The sequence below is a fragment of the Caretta caretta genome, chromosome 3 (assembly GCF_965140235.1).
Source record: "Caretta caretta isolate rCarCar2 chromosome 3, rCarCar1.hap1, whole genome shotgun sequence".
Lineage (NCBI taxonomy): Eukaryota > Metazoa > Chordata > Testudines > Cheloniidae > Caretta > Caretta caretta.
In genome coordinates, this window is record NC_134208.1 from 159,581,250 (window position 1) to 159,598,644 (window position 17,395).

At 38.4% G+C, this 17,395-nt stretch overlaps 1 protein-coding gene across 13 annotated transcripts in view; it reads left to right on the forward strand.

The window, feature by feature from the left end:
• Nucleotides 1-17,395, forward strand: part of ENAH (ENAH actin regulator) — a 196,592-nt gene that overhangs the window by 161,848 nt on the left and 17,349 nt on the right. For 12 of the 13 annotated variants that reach the window (XM_075127055.1, XM_075127054.1, XM_075127056.1 and 9 more), the window contains one exon: nt 1,604-8,639. In XM_075127055.1, coding sequence (XP_074983156.1) covers nt 1,604-1,641 — 38 coding nt within the window. In that variant the 3' untranslated portion in view covers nt 1,642-8,639. Of the gene's footprint in view, nt 1-1,603; nt 8,640-17,395 lie in introns of those variants that run through there. The other variant, XM_048843325.2, reaches the window with a different exon arrangement.

A 17,395-nucleotide genomic window follows, 5' to 3' on the forward strand; every position in this document is an offset into this window, starting at 1 on the left:
TGTTCCCTTTGGGAAATGACTTCAAACACATCTTTATGCTTTCCAAAGAAGACATCTAGGTAGCATTTTTTAAGGGCAGCAAGTGCTTGGGTGTGTTCTTTTATAGCATATCACAACTTTTTCCCTTTAAGAATTTGATTCACAGTACTGTCACTATGCAAAATACCTGGGGCCTCAGGAATGCCAGTGCCATCAACAAAGGAGCCAATTTCACATATCACTGTAAAGATGTGGAGTTAGACTGGATGATCTCCTGAGGTCTTTTCCAAGCCTAATCTTCTATGATATTGGTTCACTTCTTATAGCATGTAAAGTGCCACCAAGCATTGTGTGTTTAACCAGTCTTCTGTGATATTATTCTCCACAAATTCAGCTACTGGTTGATGCCTAAAATGATCAAAACCAAAGTAAAAATGAGGATTTTGTAATAAATTACTTAAGGATTGTAATTAATTATATGATGTGAAGTATGATATGCAAATGTGTACATACTATTTGCAGATGGATTCCAGTAATTTCTGGCTGGATGCTGATGTTCAATCAGTGCCTCATTACAACTCCTTTGGCATAATAAACAAAGCTGATGATCAATACCTCTGAATCATTTCTTTTTTGTAGATGATGGCAAATCAACTTGAAGCACTCCTTCCATTTATAGTAATCTGTAACACTAAAAAAACTAATCAGGTATCATGTTCTGAGCATTAACTGATAACACAGTACGGTCAGTCAAAGGCCACAATTGAACTTTGTGAGGGCTGCAAGTTTGACATGCATGTATTAAAAAAAAGTTGGCTTTTAAACATTTTCTCAAATATGTATCTACATCATTGTTCTAAGTTTGTATTGTTTGGTGCCACTATCTTTGTGGGAGAAAAGGGCTTTTAAATGTTACCCAATGCAATCCGTTTCCTATGACACTGTATTATCAAAATTTCCAAAAAACAGAGGAACTAGAGGTTGGAAGTAGTGGGGGAAGGGCCAGTGACACGACCTCCTCCTTCTCCCCCTCCCCCCCTTCATGCTGCAGCGGGTGACACCATTGAAATGATGATTCTATAGATATTTATGAATCAAATGATATCTCTCTTTCCTTTCTCTCATTAACTTGCCCCTGGAATTACTCATGGTCCACACTAATTTTTCAATACTGGGATGAATAATTATTGTATGCATTAATGTAGGAGTTCCCTCTCCTCTTTTTTCTTCCCGTTTTTGCTTGCTTTGTCACCTATGCTACATACTGCGACCACTTAAACAATATGGCGGAAGTCGGTATAGAACCCAAATCCTCCTCCTGACACGTGTACTGGTTGTGGTTCATTCCATTAAAAAGATAGTAGTGTGGGTGGAGACAGAGAAACAAACTGAAGTATCAAATATCAGAATATTTTATGCCAGAAAAAAGATGTAATCTGGGGTCAGAATTAAATTCTGTTTCATGGTGTCAAACAATCTTAATGTCCAGTATACTATATTTTTAACAAGGTGGCTTCTGGTAGGATGAACTTTTTGTTCAAAGGACAGACGTGTCAGTCTAGGCAAGTGTATTTTTTTTTAAAGATATATAATGTTAATTTATGCTTTTTTCTTCCCTAATCAGCAATCAGGCAAGAACTGAGCAAGTCAAATACTGCATAGAAAGACTAGGACTAAGCCAATGTGACTCTTTCACTTGGTATAAAGTCAACTACATTTTGTGAGCTGTTAGAAGAAAATGGAGACGAACACTTGGAAGGAGGGGAAAACGACATTCTGAAAACTTTCAGACACATCACTCTGGTGATATGCTTTTTCCTTCCTAGTTTGCTGCTTTTTTCTGACCTTTACAACAGGGTGGAAAAGAGTCTTAAAAGTTACTGTAATGATTATGCAGAAATTCCCACATTTGTCAGACAAGATCACAGTGCATTGAGATGTTCTCATGTCAAGATAAAATTGCACATATTTCAGAATTCATTGTTAACACAAAAAAGGAGAAAAGCTTGGGAAGGCTTTTCAGAGAGGTTTTCTTTATTAATGAAGGATTTAGCAAGCTATCCTGTTGTACTGCAAATGTATCTCAGGTTTGTCTTCCTGTCATATTTGATATTTCCATTAATAACGTCAAAGAGCAGATATGTAAGTTCATATCACAAAATATGAAATAATTAGAAATGTATGCTTTAAAGGGCGATATCACCTAGAAAGCGAGGGTATATCAAGTTTTTGGAATTTTAGGATAGGAAGCCTCTCTAGTTAGCCTTCATGCAATTTTGTAAACAAAAAAGCAAGCAGAGATGTAGATGCCTTCCTAAATTGTTACAATGCTTTACCAAATCTAAGACTTCTACATAATACAAACCAGTGGTCAAAAGTAAATCATTAGTATGTTGTAGATTTACAGTAGATTTTCAGGCTGCTTTTTTTTTTTTTTTTTTTTTTAAGATTTATGCATGTGGACATTTTTCTAAGGTTAACACAACACAATCAGCTTTTTAATTAAACAAAAAACATTGCATGTCATAAATATTAAGTAGCCTTTTTCATTTTTAAGGCTTAATTAATGCCAAGGAAAAGAGTTGGGGCGGGAGGAGGGGAAGGCGATAGTTTCGGTTTAAAACTATTTTTATTAATTTCTGCACTATTTTTCCTCATATTACATGCATGTGTAATAATGAGGAAAATTTTGTGACTTTTATAAGTAACCATGTTAACAGAACCAGGTACTTAATCCTTTTGGTATCATTTCTTGAGTTATTTGTATTTCCGATTCAATAATGGTTCTAAAACTCCCATCTCACTTCTGTTTAATTTCTTAGCTTGGTCAAAATCCAAGTCGATTTAAATTTATCAGCGATTACCAGTGATGCACCTGTGGTAGGACAGGATGCACAACAATTACCTGCTCCTGTATTCTCTGAGGCTGCTTTTTGACTCTCTGAGGAAACAAGGGCAAGGGCTATGATGGAGCATTAGAGCACAAGGTCACAGCAGAAAAAGAAAAAGGGAAGCAAAAGAACAGTAGTGGGGCAGCATTAGCTTTAGTGAACAACGTGAGAACTTTTCAGGGGAGATGACACTTTCCCCTTTCCCATGGTTTAAAAATGTGTTAAAACACATATATGTGCAATATATGCAAATCTTATTTTAAACTAATAAAATTCAGTGGAATAAAAATCCTGCAAGTCAGATCCGTAATGCTTTGAAAATATTGTGGATCAAAATCTGCACTTTTTCATTGCATCTTGAATTTTTCCAAGCTGTAATAGTGCCATATTTGCTTTTCTATACTGCTGATTAGAAAAAAAATTACCTGTGGTTTTGGAGGCATTGTTCGTGTTACAGCTTACTTAGCTCCATTTATAGAACAAAAGTTTTAAATGGCATATGCTCCTAAGTGCTGGAAACCAAAGCAAATCAACAGCACTTTCTGCTTCTGAAAGGCTTGAATGAAGGAATTTTTCTCCAGTTTAAACATGTTCCTGTTTCTATAGAGACTCGAATTGTAAACTTGTTCTACAATGGAAATATTACCTAAATCAGTATATAATTATTTTTCCAAAAACTGATCATCTTTCTTCATGCATTAGTGAAGGCATTAAACAAATTGCAGCAAGCTCAAAATAAAAGGAGGCATTTTCATCTTTGATACCTTTTGTTTTTGCAAACATTTTAACATTAAGAAAGTTTATTCTTGTCAGAAATCATGTTTGATTTTGTTTGTTAAGGAAGTTCAAGAGTAGCCTGCTAGAAATGTAATGGGAATAAGTGGTCCAAAGTAGTAATAAACAATTAAACTGTCAGACGGGGGGAGGGGGGAGAGGAAGAAACCTGGTTTATGCACTAAACATTTGTGCCTTGGTCTAAAATTAACATGATTTCTGTTTAAAAGAAAGAAGAGCAGATGTCTTTTTTTGGCTGTTTCTACATACATACTTTACATAATCTCATGTTGCTGAATTGGTCCTTTCCAGAAAATTTGATTGAATTAAAGCTTACTGTAACCACTTGCTGTCATACTGACAGTTATGCCATTGCCAGAGATTTCCGTAATTAAAATGAACTACAGAAGCTAAGATTATTTTGCTCACTGTTGAAATAAGTTCTTTAAAAACCATATTATGATGGTTCTGTGCTTTTGTACAGTGGATGTCTGAAACTGAGTACAGTTTAGGAGATCCTTTCTAATTCCAGGAAGGTATTGCTTTCCTCAACACTGTGATCTGATCTGTGATAAATCTGTGCTATACACAAGTGGCTAACAAGTCAGTTGCAAACAAACTGAATGTATAAATCTTAGTGCTGGTGCTGAAATCTCTTCAGATAGTTGTCATGATTTCAAGTTCATTGTTTAAAAAAGTTTTCAAGCATCAAGTGTCAATCAAAACTGAAGATGAAACACTAATGAATGTTGAATTTTCATGCATTTAGGTTTATCTCCTTTTTAGTTTTCAGTTCATTCTCTGCTATTTTTACCATATTTGTGTCATTTTAAATTTCTTACATGCTAACTTTGTTTTGTTTGAGCGAATGAAATAAAATTGCAATATATATATATGTTGCCACCATTCATTTGCGGAGCTTGATAAATGGTAAATCTAGAAGATTCTGTTGTAATTCCTAAATGGGTCTTACTGAAATGCAAAAATACCTTTTTAGTCTATGATTTTACCACTTGATAGTTTACATATTGCTGTTCTGTTTATAAATTTCAAGGGATTTTTTTTTAAATGCTTGCTCTACAAAGAATGTTATCAAAGGGAGTTTGGAAAATTATGAATGAAAAACTATTGTACATAAATTCAAGACGGTTGTTGTCAGTCTTGCTTTGTTGATCCCCTTTATTGGTCTGACTCGGCACAGGCTATTGCCCTTATGTCCAAGAAAATGCTATGACAAAAATCTAGATTGAACTTTCCCAACCTTTTCTCTGCTGTGTTTCCCCGTGTAACAAAATATTTAAACTCTAGTAATAAAGAAACCCCACCCTTAAAGATTCACATTGCTGTGCAGAAGGCTGAAAAAATCTTGCCTGACAAGTTTAACATATACTCCAAGTAACTGTTCAAATATTATTTGTTGGATTCGAGCCTTGAGACTAACATTTCTCTACTCTCCATTTTATTCCATTTAGGAAACATTGATTTATTTCCTCCACTTACCTCTTGTATCTTATGGGAGCACAAAGCAATACAGGCTTTCTTGCTTGCTTGCTTTGTTTTCACAAACCGCCTTGATGCCTTCTGTACAGTCCTGAAAACAAAGGTTTAATGAATCTGTGCTCCCTCTGCTGACTGCCTCTCAAGCACCAGGCTACAAATGTCATATGAATTAACTGTGACAGTTTTTTAGCAGTGGCTATTTAAGATTTTTATTGGTACATTAATGCTATTGTTTAAAAAAAATTCTCCTATCAGATAGCAATTTCAAGGTGGGTCAAGCCCTAGGCCTAGGTTACTTAAATGTCCCCTTGCTCTTGGGAGCAAAAACTGAAAAGACCCTCATGTTCTCAATCATTTTTTAAAAAGTTAAATGAAAAACTTTCATTTGGCCCTTTTAAGTACAAAGAATTGTGTACATGAAGTCTCATATTGTAGAAAAGTACTTCACAATAACTTAATCTTTAACTTGTCTTTCTTTAAAAACCTATGCTCACCTGCTCACAAAATGCAAATTCAAGACTGCACTGCTGAAGTGTAAGTTTTAATCATGTGTATATACTTAGAGGGTGCTGAGTATTCCCAGCAAGGTATGGGAGGTGCAAGGGCACAGGATATATGTAATAGGCATGTGGTGGCTGTATTATACAATTTTATCTGAAGCTCTCCAAAAGCAATTTTTAAAGATATGCATTAAACCTTTAGCTACAAGTGTCAGGATTATCAACTAGGTACTGAAACAATGTCAAGAAATCCTATCCACTGTTCTCAAAGAGCTGTTAAAATACAATAAACAACAGCTCAGACAGGAAGACAGAGGTGTCTAATTCTGAATAAATTAATCAATTATATCAAAATTGGTAAAAAGAAAAGGAGTACTTGTGTAGCTGACGAAAGCTTATGCTCAAATAAATTTGTTATTCTCTAAGGTGCCACAAGTACTCCTTTTCTTTTTGCGAATACAGACTAACATGGCTGCTACTCTGAAACCTATCAAAATTGGTAACATTCTCTTGGCATAATCACGTGAAATATGACTATAAATGCAAGGCTAATTGCAATGCAATGCTGTTGCTTTTGAGCGTGATTATTTTACCAACCAAATATGAAGCTCACAAAATAGAAAGAGGATCTTCATAATTTTCCATGGGCCAGTGGAGAAGAAGGAAGGATTGGGTGGGGGAACAAAAAAAAAAAAAAAAAAAGCTTTCCAGAATCATCTGTGTATCATGCTGTGACTGACATGATCTTTCCCTTTGAGGCACTGGGAACTTTCCTAAACATATCCTGTTGGGGTTGAGCCTGTTATTTGTGACAAGAGGCAGGTGGAAAAGAGCTGGTTTCAATTGGAGTTAAGAGTGTGATGCAGTTGAAAAAGAAATTAAAGTTGTCTCAAGCTATTTCTTTTAATGGGGAAAGTTTTATATACAGAAACATTGAGAATTAAATGAACTTGCATCCCATGGGAAATCAAGGAAGATTTTGGATGAAGGTGCTACATTGCTAATATGTTGCTTGAAAATCTAAGACAAAAATCAGCCTGTATTTCTACAGACAACTAATTTGTGCTTATAATCAAAAGGCATTTCCATGATTCGGGTTTCTGATCTGGTATCTCACCTTATTTCTTAAGGAGGAGTTAACTCAAAGAGAAGAATATAAGTTATTGAAATGAAATGAATTATTTAGCTTGATTGTCTAATCAGTAATATCTAATGTATAGTGTTATTGCTTGAGATAATGCGGATTGTGTAGTCTAATGAAAGTTTTAAGGACTGCAATTCAGGATAGATCCACTAAACAAAACTTTTAAACTAGTCAGATGTAGTTATAACTCATTTGGTAACATGGCTTAAGCTTGGCAACCAACATCACCTGTCACTGGAAGAAAAATGGTAAATTTAAGTTTTTCGTGCTGCCAGCCATTATGATGGTACGGAAGGTCAAGCAGCTGTCCTGCTTAACTAATCTCTCAGAGTTTATAAATGGAGTGTAAATGTCCCCATAGTGAACAAATGCTTTTCCTAAGACAGTTTCTTGTGGAACCTGGTGTCCTACATTTTGTTAATCTAATGTTGTTGTACCCAGTGTCGCACCTTTATGAGCCATTGCATAGCATTAAAATGGAAGGCATCCAGAGCAGTTAGTAGGAGCACACTCAATTTCTGTTGCACAGCTGCTCTACTTACTCATCACTAATGGGTTAATGCCCCCACGCATGGAATTTGGAGGCTCCAGCACTAAGCTCTGCCCTTCTGCTCAGGCCACCAGATTTTCTCCCCCCAACGGTGGTATAAGTTGGCAGTTAAATTTCTTCTGACAGTTTTGGTATATAGCTTCAATTTCATTCATTTTTTGTGCAAAAGCAATATATAATCTTTCTCTTCCTCCTGGATCAGGAATTTGGCAGCATGATTGTTTCAACTACCTGGATCTGCCACTAGCAGTAGTCCTCTTTAGGACTTCATGCCAGTATGTGGGCAGAGAAGTGTTGCACTGCAAATACTGGGCTAAATCTAAGCAATGTTCCCTATGTGAGGCAGCATTTAAAGTCTCTGGAGAGGATAAATTATGCCTGACTACTGTTCACAGCTAGCTGACCCTCATGTTGCCAGGCCAAGGAGCTCAGAGTCAGACTGGCATGTTGGGTTTCCCCCACCCTGAAGAGCCATGACTCCAAAGCAGAAAAACCTCATCAGGAGCTTCTGAGCATTTCCAGAAGAGAGTCTAAGGACAAGGAGGATGCTATCTGGCCAATTCAGGGCATAAGTCTTGAAACAGACTCTGGCTGGAGTGGGGAAGTACCTGTCAAAGGATCTGAAGTCAGCCTTTCCCCCAGGTACTGAGGGGGTCCTCAGCTCCCTGAGGAAAGAAGCAGGGTTGCTACAGAGCTCCCTTTCTTCTCACTATGAACTGGGAGCTTCTTGTGATGCTTAGGGGTAAGTCTTGTAAACTCCAGTCCCAAAATGGCAAAAGCAAGCGTCACCTTTGCAAGACAGCAGTGAGTATTGTTAATGAACAAGTGCGATAACAAGCTAGGGGTTAAACCCCTTCTCCTTGCGCCTCCCCCATCGAGGGATTGTTTGCTGGAGCTTTTTGCTTCCACAGAGAGTCTCTCAGTGTTTTCGATCAAGCTCACCGCCCCTCCCCCACCCTGCAGCATGTCTGGACATGCAGAGAAACCAGTCACCTCTGTGACCTTTCCTTCAGGCTGCAGTGTAATGGGAATTGTGCCTTCTGACTCTCACTTTGCCAGGGAAAGGGGCTCAGATTTCAGGCAGCAGCAGCAGGATGGGAGGAGTTGTGCCTGCTAATCATCAGCCGTAAGTGCTTGCACAGCCAAGGAGAGGTGCTCAGAGTCTGAATGGCGGGCAGGGGTCTCGCCCCTTCCCCTGCTCCACAGGCTGGCTCCATACTTCAGCCAGTCTGTGACCAGAGCAGAGGCACATAAAGACTCCACTCCCCACAAAGCTGCACCGTTGTGGGGATTACAGAAGGGTAAGTGAGAAATCTCTTCCGATGTTCAAAATGACTCCTTATTTACTGAGTAAAGCCCTGAGTAACTCTACCCCTCTTGCAGTACTTGAGTGTTAAACAGCCTGGGGAGCAGGCAGGAAACCTTTTAATCTCCTGGGGCCATCTAGCCAGCTACTTCCACAGTCTAGGTACTAGTATCAGTACCCCTCCTCAATGAAGAGATTCCCCAAGGCAGGATGAGCAGCCTGCTACCCTCCCCCTGTAAACATCCAGGAGAAAAATCACCCCAAACAAAACAAACCGCCACCAACTGTTAGGACTTTTTCAGGAAAGGAGGCAGGTGGTTTGCAATGTCCTGATTAATATTAATAAAATCTTTCCTTTCAGCTCTTATTAGGTGGTTTCCCATATACTGCCTCCTCTGACAAACTCATAAGATCCAAATGAGGACTACTGGTTAAAACCAAATGTTAAACTAAAATGTTAAAAAGGCTCAAAGCAGTCACTCTATGAGGCCTGTCAGTCCTCATTCTCAAAGGAAACCTGCACAACACTTCCAAAAGATGAGCCTAGGACCTTAGATTCATAACATTGCTAGACAAAATCATGGACTGAACATTGGATTTATGGCTTATTACCACAATCCCACTAACAGTGCCCCCCCCCCAGCTGCCTTCCTTGCCCCCCTATGGCTGTAGGAGTCTTAATGGATCATTTAATCTTGAATAGTCCATTGAAATAGGTGTTAACTACTTATGCTGAACAATCTTTTCCACCTTGTATTTACCTGTGACGTTCTGAGTATGTTTCCCAGACCTAGGGTGACCAGATGTACGATTTTATAGGGCCAGTCCCGATATTTGGGGCTTTGTCTTGTATAGGCGCTTATTACCCACTGCCCCATCCCGATTTTTCACACTTGCTGTCTGGTCACCCTACCCAGACCTAAAGAAGAGTTCCATGTAAGCTCAGCAGCTTGTTTCTCTCACCAACAGAAGTTGGTCCACTAAAAGACATTACCTCATCCATCTTGTCTCTCACATAAAAGACAAAGACAGTTCCTAGGATTTGGGAGCCAAAGTTTGGTGTAACAGTAGCACCACCAGTGAGACATTCACACTTTCATAAGTAGATTGCCTTCTAAAATACCCCACAGAGTATAAAAGCGAGGACATGCTACGCAGCAATTTCAAAACCTGAGCTATTGCGAGTCAGACCAAAGATTTTTCATATATTAAGAAAAGCCTACTTGGTGGCAAGCATGTAGCTCAGGGATTCTCAAAGGTTTGTACTGGTGACCCATTTCACATAGCAAGCCTCTAAGTGTGCCCCACCAACATAAATACTTTTTTTATCTGGTTATAACACCATTATAAATGCTGGAGGCAAAGTGGGGTTTGGGGTGGAGACTGACAGCTCGTGACCCCCCACATAATAACCTCACGACCCCCTGAGGAGTCCCAACCCCCCAGTTTGAGAACCCCTGATGTAGCTCATTGTCTAGGGATCTAATCCTTGCTTAAAGTAAGATGTCTTGCATTCTGCTCTGTCAAATCCTTGATGTTAAGCAGTGTCTTCTAACTTGGTTACAAGGAAGCCATGTTACTTCCGTACACAGTCAATCATTCTAAACAGTTATCTTGTGCATAAACTTACAGGAAACTTACTGTTTGGGGAAACACTAGATATATTAGTAACTGAGCTAGCAGAGAGACCTCAATCCGCACTATCAAAGCCACTGTAGCAATGTGTTGGTGGGTTATTACCAACACCAAGGGTAGCCAAGAAAGGACTATTACCCTGGCAGAGGGAAAAATCTGGAGCAGAAGTCTCTGAGGAAACCTAGATGCATTTTTTTCATTTATCAACAAAATTCTCAGCATGACAAAGAACAAACAAGCATTTGTGTATAAGAACTCATAGTTCCCACATAAGACTCTTACTTCCGATCCGTATCTACAGGCATAACAGCTTGAGCACCATAGATTTTTGTCTAATCTCTGAAGCTAAACTGGCTGTGGTTAATACTTGGATGGGAGACCAGGCAGGGAATGCCAGATGCTTCTCTGCACCTGGAGTTTTAACAGCTTGTACTAGTTGAATGAAGACTCAGGCCACAAGTTTCACACCTATATCCATGTATAGCACTATCTAGAAAAACAGACCCATAACTGGATGGCTACTAAAAAGGATTCATACCCACCAGTTGTCCAAAATTGAGAGCTTTTGAACCCAGTACACAGTATTGTTCACCCAGGGGTCAATACAGGGCTCTGGCCATAATTGTGCCATCATGGTAAACGTGTGAAAAGATCCAAAACTCCATTGCATAAGTTGTTTCCTGGCAGTGATCATCTTTAGCCAAGTATCTCCAGTGACTAGGATTGCTAATGCTATGTATCGGCTTCATCCTCTGAGTGGGTTTCTTGAAATGTACTTGCAGAAATTTCTTCTCAGGGCTTGGAATCATGCACCGAATACAAAGCCAACCCAGTTTTCAGTCTAGGCCCTTGCAGTACTCATTATGGATGCAAGCCTTGCAGAAGCATACTTGCAAGACAAATTTCCAAAATCTCAAACTACATATCCTTTTAGTTCTCCTCAACCACTCTATCAGTGGCATGTCTGAATAAAAATATAAACAGGCCATATGGGATCAGACCAGTGGTTCATCGAGTGTAGTTCCTATCTATGATAGTGCTTAGTACCAGCTGGTTCAGAAGATGAGGCAGGAAGCCACATACCAGGCAACGATGGTGCATGCGGAGGAAGTTTTTTCCTACCTCCTGTTTACAGTAGTCTTTTGTTTGAGGCATGAGTGTTTATATCCTTTCCAAAACCAGGGTGTAAACAGAGAGAAAATCTCCTCTGCAACAATGAAAATAATGTCCTGAGCAGAAAAGAATCAGCAGTCTTTCAAGAAAGTTCAGATAAAGAATACAGGAAAAGGGAGAATTGAAATCCTCCCAGTCCTCCCAGAAGCCACTTGAGAATAGTGCAATGGAGGTCCGTCAGCTGTCTAGCCTGCAGAAAACACCATAACTCATGAAACAGGAACTCCTTTTTCATACAAATCTGGATGACCTATGTAACAACCCAGGAATCAGAAGCGAAGTGCAATTCAGGAGGGATTCTCCATTAGCCTATGTTGGGTATCCTGACAGAATTTAACCAGCAAATTTCATTCAATAATCTGTTCAAATTATATTCCTGGTGCAAAGGGAAACAGTAAACTGTTTGGAGCAAAGACTGTTTGTTTTGTATGGTGCCAGCACCAGAGGGTCCTGACCTTTAGATGCTAGTGTAATACAAATATAATAAGATTCTAGTGATTTCAGCTACACTAGAGTATCTCCATTATTGTTGATTGGAGTCCTTCAACAAAGCATCACAAAAACATAAGTACCAGCCTTACTTGCATTCCATAGGAAGGCACATCAGACTCTACATCCGAGAATCATCAGATGTCAAGATTAATCAGAATGACAGCCCTGTGGCTGACTGGCTTTTCTAGTTGCCATTACCTCAGAAAAACAGTGTTTGGAATTAGTTCCTCTAAAAGGTTATTCTTCCCTCTAGTATCTCGAGCATATAGAGTACAGATACCAATTCTACCCTGTTCCTGTCATGCCATCCAAAATGCCTGGGTCTTATGGCCACAAGATGTTAGAACCCTGCACCAGTTCACATGATAGGCAGCTGGGAAGCGATGTGGGAAAAGTATATGAGACTTTATCTGAGGAAGACTTGCATTTCTCCACAAAGACATCCTTTGGTAGGAAGAGTTGATTCCCATATAATTCCTTAGTTTACAAAGCTCTTGCTTTATATGGGGAGGAACTTCCATTCCTGCCTATTATTCTACTATAATAATTAAAAATCTGCTTATCCTTCCCCAATTCTCTGATTCACTGCTTGATACTTCTCATTCGTGATGAATGGGAAAGAGAAGCTGTGCAACAGATGAGAAATTTCTTACCTGATCATTTTCTTTCTACTAGCAGCTTCTCTGCGTATTCAACCCACCTGGGTAGTATGGTAAATGAACAAAGTACAAATAGAAAAGGAGTCTCTAGCGTGCCACAAGTACTAACAAATTTATTTGAGCATAAGCTTTCGTGAGCTACAGCTCACTTCGTCGGATGCATTCAGTGGAAAATACTGATTTATATACATAGAGAACATGAAACAATGGGTGTTACCATACACACTGTAACCAGAGTGATCACTTAAGGTGAGCTATTGGTAATCACTCTGGTTCTAATGTGTATGGTAACACCCATTGTTTCATATTCTCTATGTATATAAATCTCCCCACTGTATTTTCCACTGAATGCATCCGACGAAGTGAGCTGTAGCTCACGAAAGCTTATGCTCAAATACATTTGTTAGTCTCTAGGGTGCCACAAGTCCTCCTTTTCTTTTTGGGAATACAGACTAACACGGCTGCTACTCTGAAAAAAATAGTAAATAGTAAATCCATAGGCTGTTTGTATGGTTTGCAATGTTTCAGGACATCACAGTTCTATCTTTTGTTAATGGTGATGTCATGTCTGTAATATCCAGTAAATACCACTGTTTCTCTTATTTTTATGTATACATTCTTTTTCATATTAGCAATAAATCCAACTGAAATTTAAGGATGGTTATTGCACTTGGAAACTGGCTGTTGGGCCTTGTGTTTGTAACACCCCCCAAGGTGTGATAAAATGGTTCAAAATAGTTTTTTAATTGATTATCATGTATACCTTCTACACTTGCAAGTTTTCTTCTGCACAGCATTACACTGTGTTTTAAATCTTAGTTACTGATTTCAAATATTAATATTTATATGATTGAATATAGCAACTCTAAAAATGTTAGGTTTCACAGTAGCAGCCGTGTTAGTCTGTATCCTTTTCTTTTTTCTAAAAATGTTATGAATTAACATTAAAGGTTCTTTCATGGCAGCATTTTTAAAATAAAAGTTATCTGGTAATCCAATGCAAATATAGATTCTAAATGTGAAGTAAATAGTAATGATTTAATATTATTAGCATGGTGACCCTTGTTTTTTAATAAGGAAATTATGTTACAATAATGATGAAATTTAGAGCAAGAATTATACAATGTTAACATTGTTTTACAGAAGCTGAAAGTTCTGCTGCTGAATTCTGATCGTGTTAAGTTTGGGTGGAGTGGGAAAGGAAGTAACAATTTAAAATAACAATTCTCATTAACCTGTCAGATAATCCATAAGTGACTTCATAGCTGCTTTAAAATAAAAAATCATTTAAAAAACGGAATGAGTAAGCTGAGACTTCTTAGTCTTGTGCCAATGATACAAAGGCTAATGCTCAGAAAATAGAAAGAAAAGCTTCTAGGTGCAATGCTTCAAAAGAGACTTACCAGAAATAAGTATTTTTTTCTGCACACAAAAACAGTGCCTTACAAATGGTCTGACATTGTATGAACTGCATGCAGATTTCATGTAACCACTAATTTTAATTTGTGTTTGCATGATATTAATGATATGTAAATTTTGAATACAACAAAGTATGTTTGCATTAATCAGTTTTATCACTGAGGTCTACTCTGCTTTTCTTATTTTCCATTTCCCTCATTACACCCACACGTTTCTGCTTTGTTGGTTTCTAGATGCTTCATTTCTATACCTCTTGCTATCACTTTTTCTTACTAAATAAATGCTGAACTATTTAAGATGGATGCAAAATGTGTATTCTTTTCCAGCATTTAATGAACTGTGTGTTTTTTCTGTGTTATGGAAAGATGATTAAAGTTCCTGTTTTTTCTTGTCAAGACCTTTGACTATTTGCTTTTCACTATAAAGGGGATTTAGAATGTCAAGATGTATTGATGCAGAACAGTGGAAAAATCAAAGTAGTTTTTATTTGATAAGAACCATAGTTTTTGTACAAAGAGCTTTCGTATAGACTGAAGACTATCAGAAGGATGATTGGACTGTCCACTCCAAAATCTGTACATCAGCATTTTCCAGCTGTTTTTCAGCCTTCAGGTTCCAAAAAGCTCATGTTCATATTCCTCTTTAGCTATGAACTTACACTTATTTTATCTGCAGTTGAAACACTCAAATACCTTCTCAAGCAGAAATGTTAAATTTTTTATTAGTTTGGATTATTTCTAAACCAATCAGTGTGGAGAGAAGCACCCTAGAAGTGCCAAAGAGCATTGTTTTTAAAAGTTACCATTTCTATGAAATACATTTTTAAAACATTCACCATCTTTACAGTATTTCATTCCTCCTCATCAGTTTAGTGACATGCCTGTAGATGATTTTACAGTTATCTGGATAAGATAGAAAAATAAAGATGGGACCGGGAGAAGGGAGGAATTGGAGAAAGAGAAAAGAAAACAAAAGGGTGAGAAAATAGAATAGAGATGAAAGAAAAGACAGGCGATGGTAGGTTCTACGGAAATAGAAAAGAAAAGCATGGCTTATGCTTAGTACCTTGGTTTTTAGATTTTATTTATGCAGACCCCTACATTTCAGCCTGCTTTGGAGGGGGGAGGTGTCACAAGGATTTATTATAAGCTTTTTAAATGAGGATGTCCTATGCTTAGGGCACTGTTATACCTAGCAGCAGCAATAAATCTATTGTTAAGTACTCTTAAAGAGTTCTGCTTTACCTCAGGGAGTGTGTTTGTGTGGGGAGGCTGAGGGTCCATTTGGATAAGTTTCCTCTGTTAACCGATTTTTCAGAGTAGTGGAATAAGTGGCTGCCCACTCTAGCAAAATAGCTGCTAATTGGAAGCTCAATTTCATGTTATGAAGGTTTTGCCATCCCATTTTTCTATCCTTTTCCAAGCCAATGGACTTAATTTTTCTTTATTTTGGGATAGTCCTTAATTGCAGTCTCTTGTCTAGCAAGTGGACAAGGGAATGAACTGCGCTTTCTTTTATACGTCCTTTTATTATTTGTACTTGGATAAGACCTTTAGAACAGTTCCCAGTTTTGTTTCCAAGATGAATTCAGATTTTCTTTTTTGGGGGGACCAGGATATTCCCCACAATGTGCTATCCCATCCTTTTCTCTTATTCCCTAACAGGCCCTGAGGAGAAATGCTGGCCCTCTCAGGCTGTAGCTTGAACTAAATATTTTCTGTTTTCACATAACCCAGGAAGCCTTATTCCCCTTTTGGCTTTTCTTCCAGAGTCTGAGCCCCAAAATGGCCAAAGCCTGTAATTTATTCTTTGCTAAATGGTATAATTTTGTACAAAGGAATCTGAAAGTCTAATTCAATAGAGTTAATGCTGTATATAGATACTTCAAATTTCCTGTCTTTTTAAAAAATAGTATTTGCAAATGAAGAAAATACTGTTGTACCCATAGTTCAAAATAGCTAAATAGCAATTAGGAAATTACAGTTCTACCACCAACCTTAACTCTGCCCTGCCTGCCATCCCATGTCTAGCATTCAAGTGCAGCAGTATTGCCAAACCCTGGTGTCTAAAAATCATGATTTTTTAAACAAACGTGTTTTTTTACCTGCTCTCTGATTTTTTTCTTACCATTTTAGGGGGAAGCTGCCCATCCCCATTTTGTGTAATAATTTCAGGTTCAAAATTCAAGTTTAAATACAGACACAAAAAAGCATCCCCTGCATGTCTGCTACTCAGAAGGGGCTGCTTATTCACTTCTATCCTCTGAGGAGTCAGAGCTGCCTCTCTACTCCCCTCCGTATATATAGACAGGATGTATCCTATATAGTAGGGGACAGATAATTGCCCCACTCACAATTTGTCTCCATGTTCCCCCGAATTTCCTGTCCCCCAACAGCCCTCCTGCATTCACCTGCTATCTATATTTCCTTCCCTTTCCCCTCAGTCTCCAGCTCATTACATTCTCCCTCTTTGCAATGCCACATTCCCCTGCACTCCCTTAGTCTGCCTCCTGCCCCCATGTTCTGAATCCTCACAGTTTCCTGTCCTATTCCCTGCCAAGTTTTCTGCAGTTCCAGGTGTGGAGCCCTCAGTTTTTCTGCACAGCAACAGCAGGGCAAGTTTCCCACATGCCTTGCCTGCTTCAGCTTTCATCTGGGGTGGCAGGGGATGAGGCAGCTTCTACTAGCAGTAACATAAGTAGTTCAGTTTTTGTGGCCAGTAAATTTCGTAGCCTCTCTGATGAGTCTGCCAAATAGTCCGAAGTGTGGTAAGGACTTTGATCTTGGATCTGGAAGTGGAGGCCCTCAGACATCTATTAGATGGGAACAACTTTTAATCCCTATTCATTTGGTCTGGATTCATATGAGTGACTTCAAGGCAAAAGAATCTGAAGGTCATTAGCAAAGCCCTACCTCATCCAGTCCCCTTACAAAAGATAACGTTATCCCTGCAAGAAAGATACTTGTCTGAAAGAGAAGTATATTAAATCAAATTCTGACCTTTTTGGAATTCTCACTGGCACAGCCCCTGCACCTCTGCATACCAGTGACATCTCCTGTTTTTCATACAAAGTCTATACAATATGCCCTAACCTGTTCCTAAAGGACACCTCCAATTTAACCAAACTACAAACACTAAGCATAAAACAAAATAAATATTAGCCCAATGGCCAAACTAATTTCTAGATATGTATTACAATATAAAATAATATGAACTATTAAGAGTCCTCATGCTAAATTACATGCACTTTTCCTCTATGGCCTCATAAACTGACCTCTACCACTTCACCTATAGGAATTAGGGAGGGGTGAAAGTGTGCTGTTATTTTCTCTACAAGGAGCAGACCATTGAGGGAGATAAACACATACTTTAT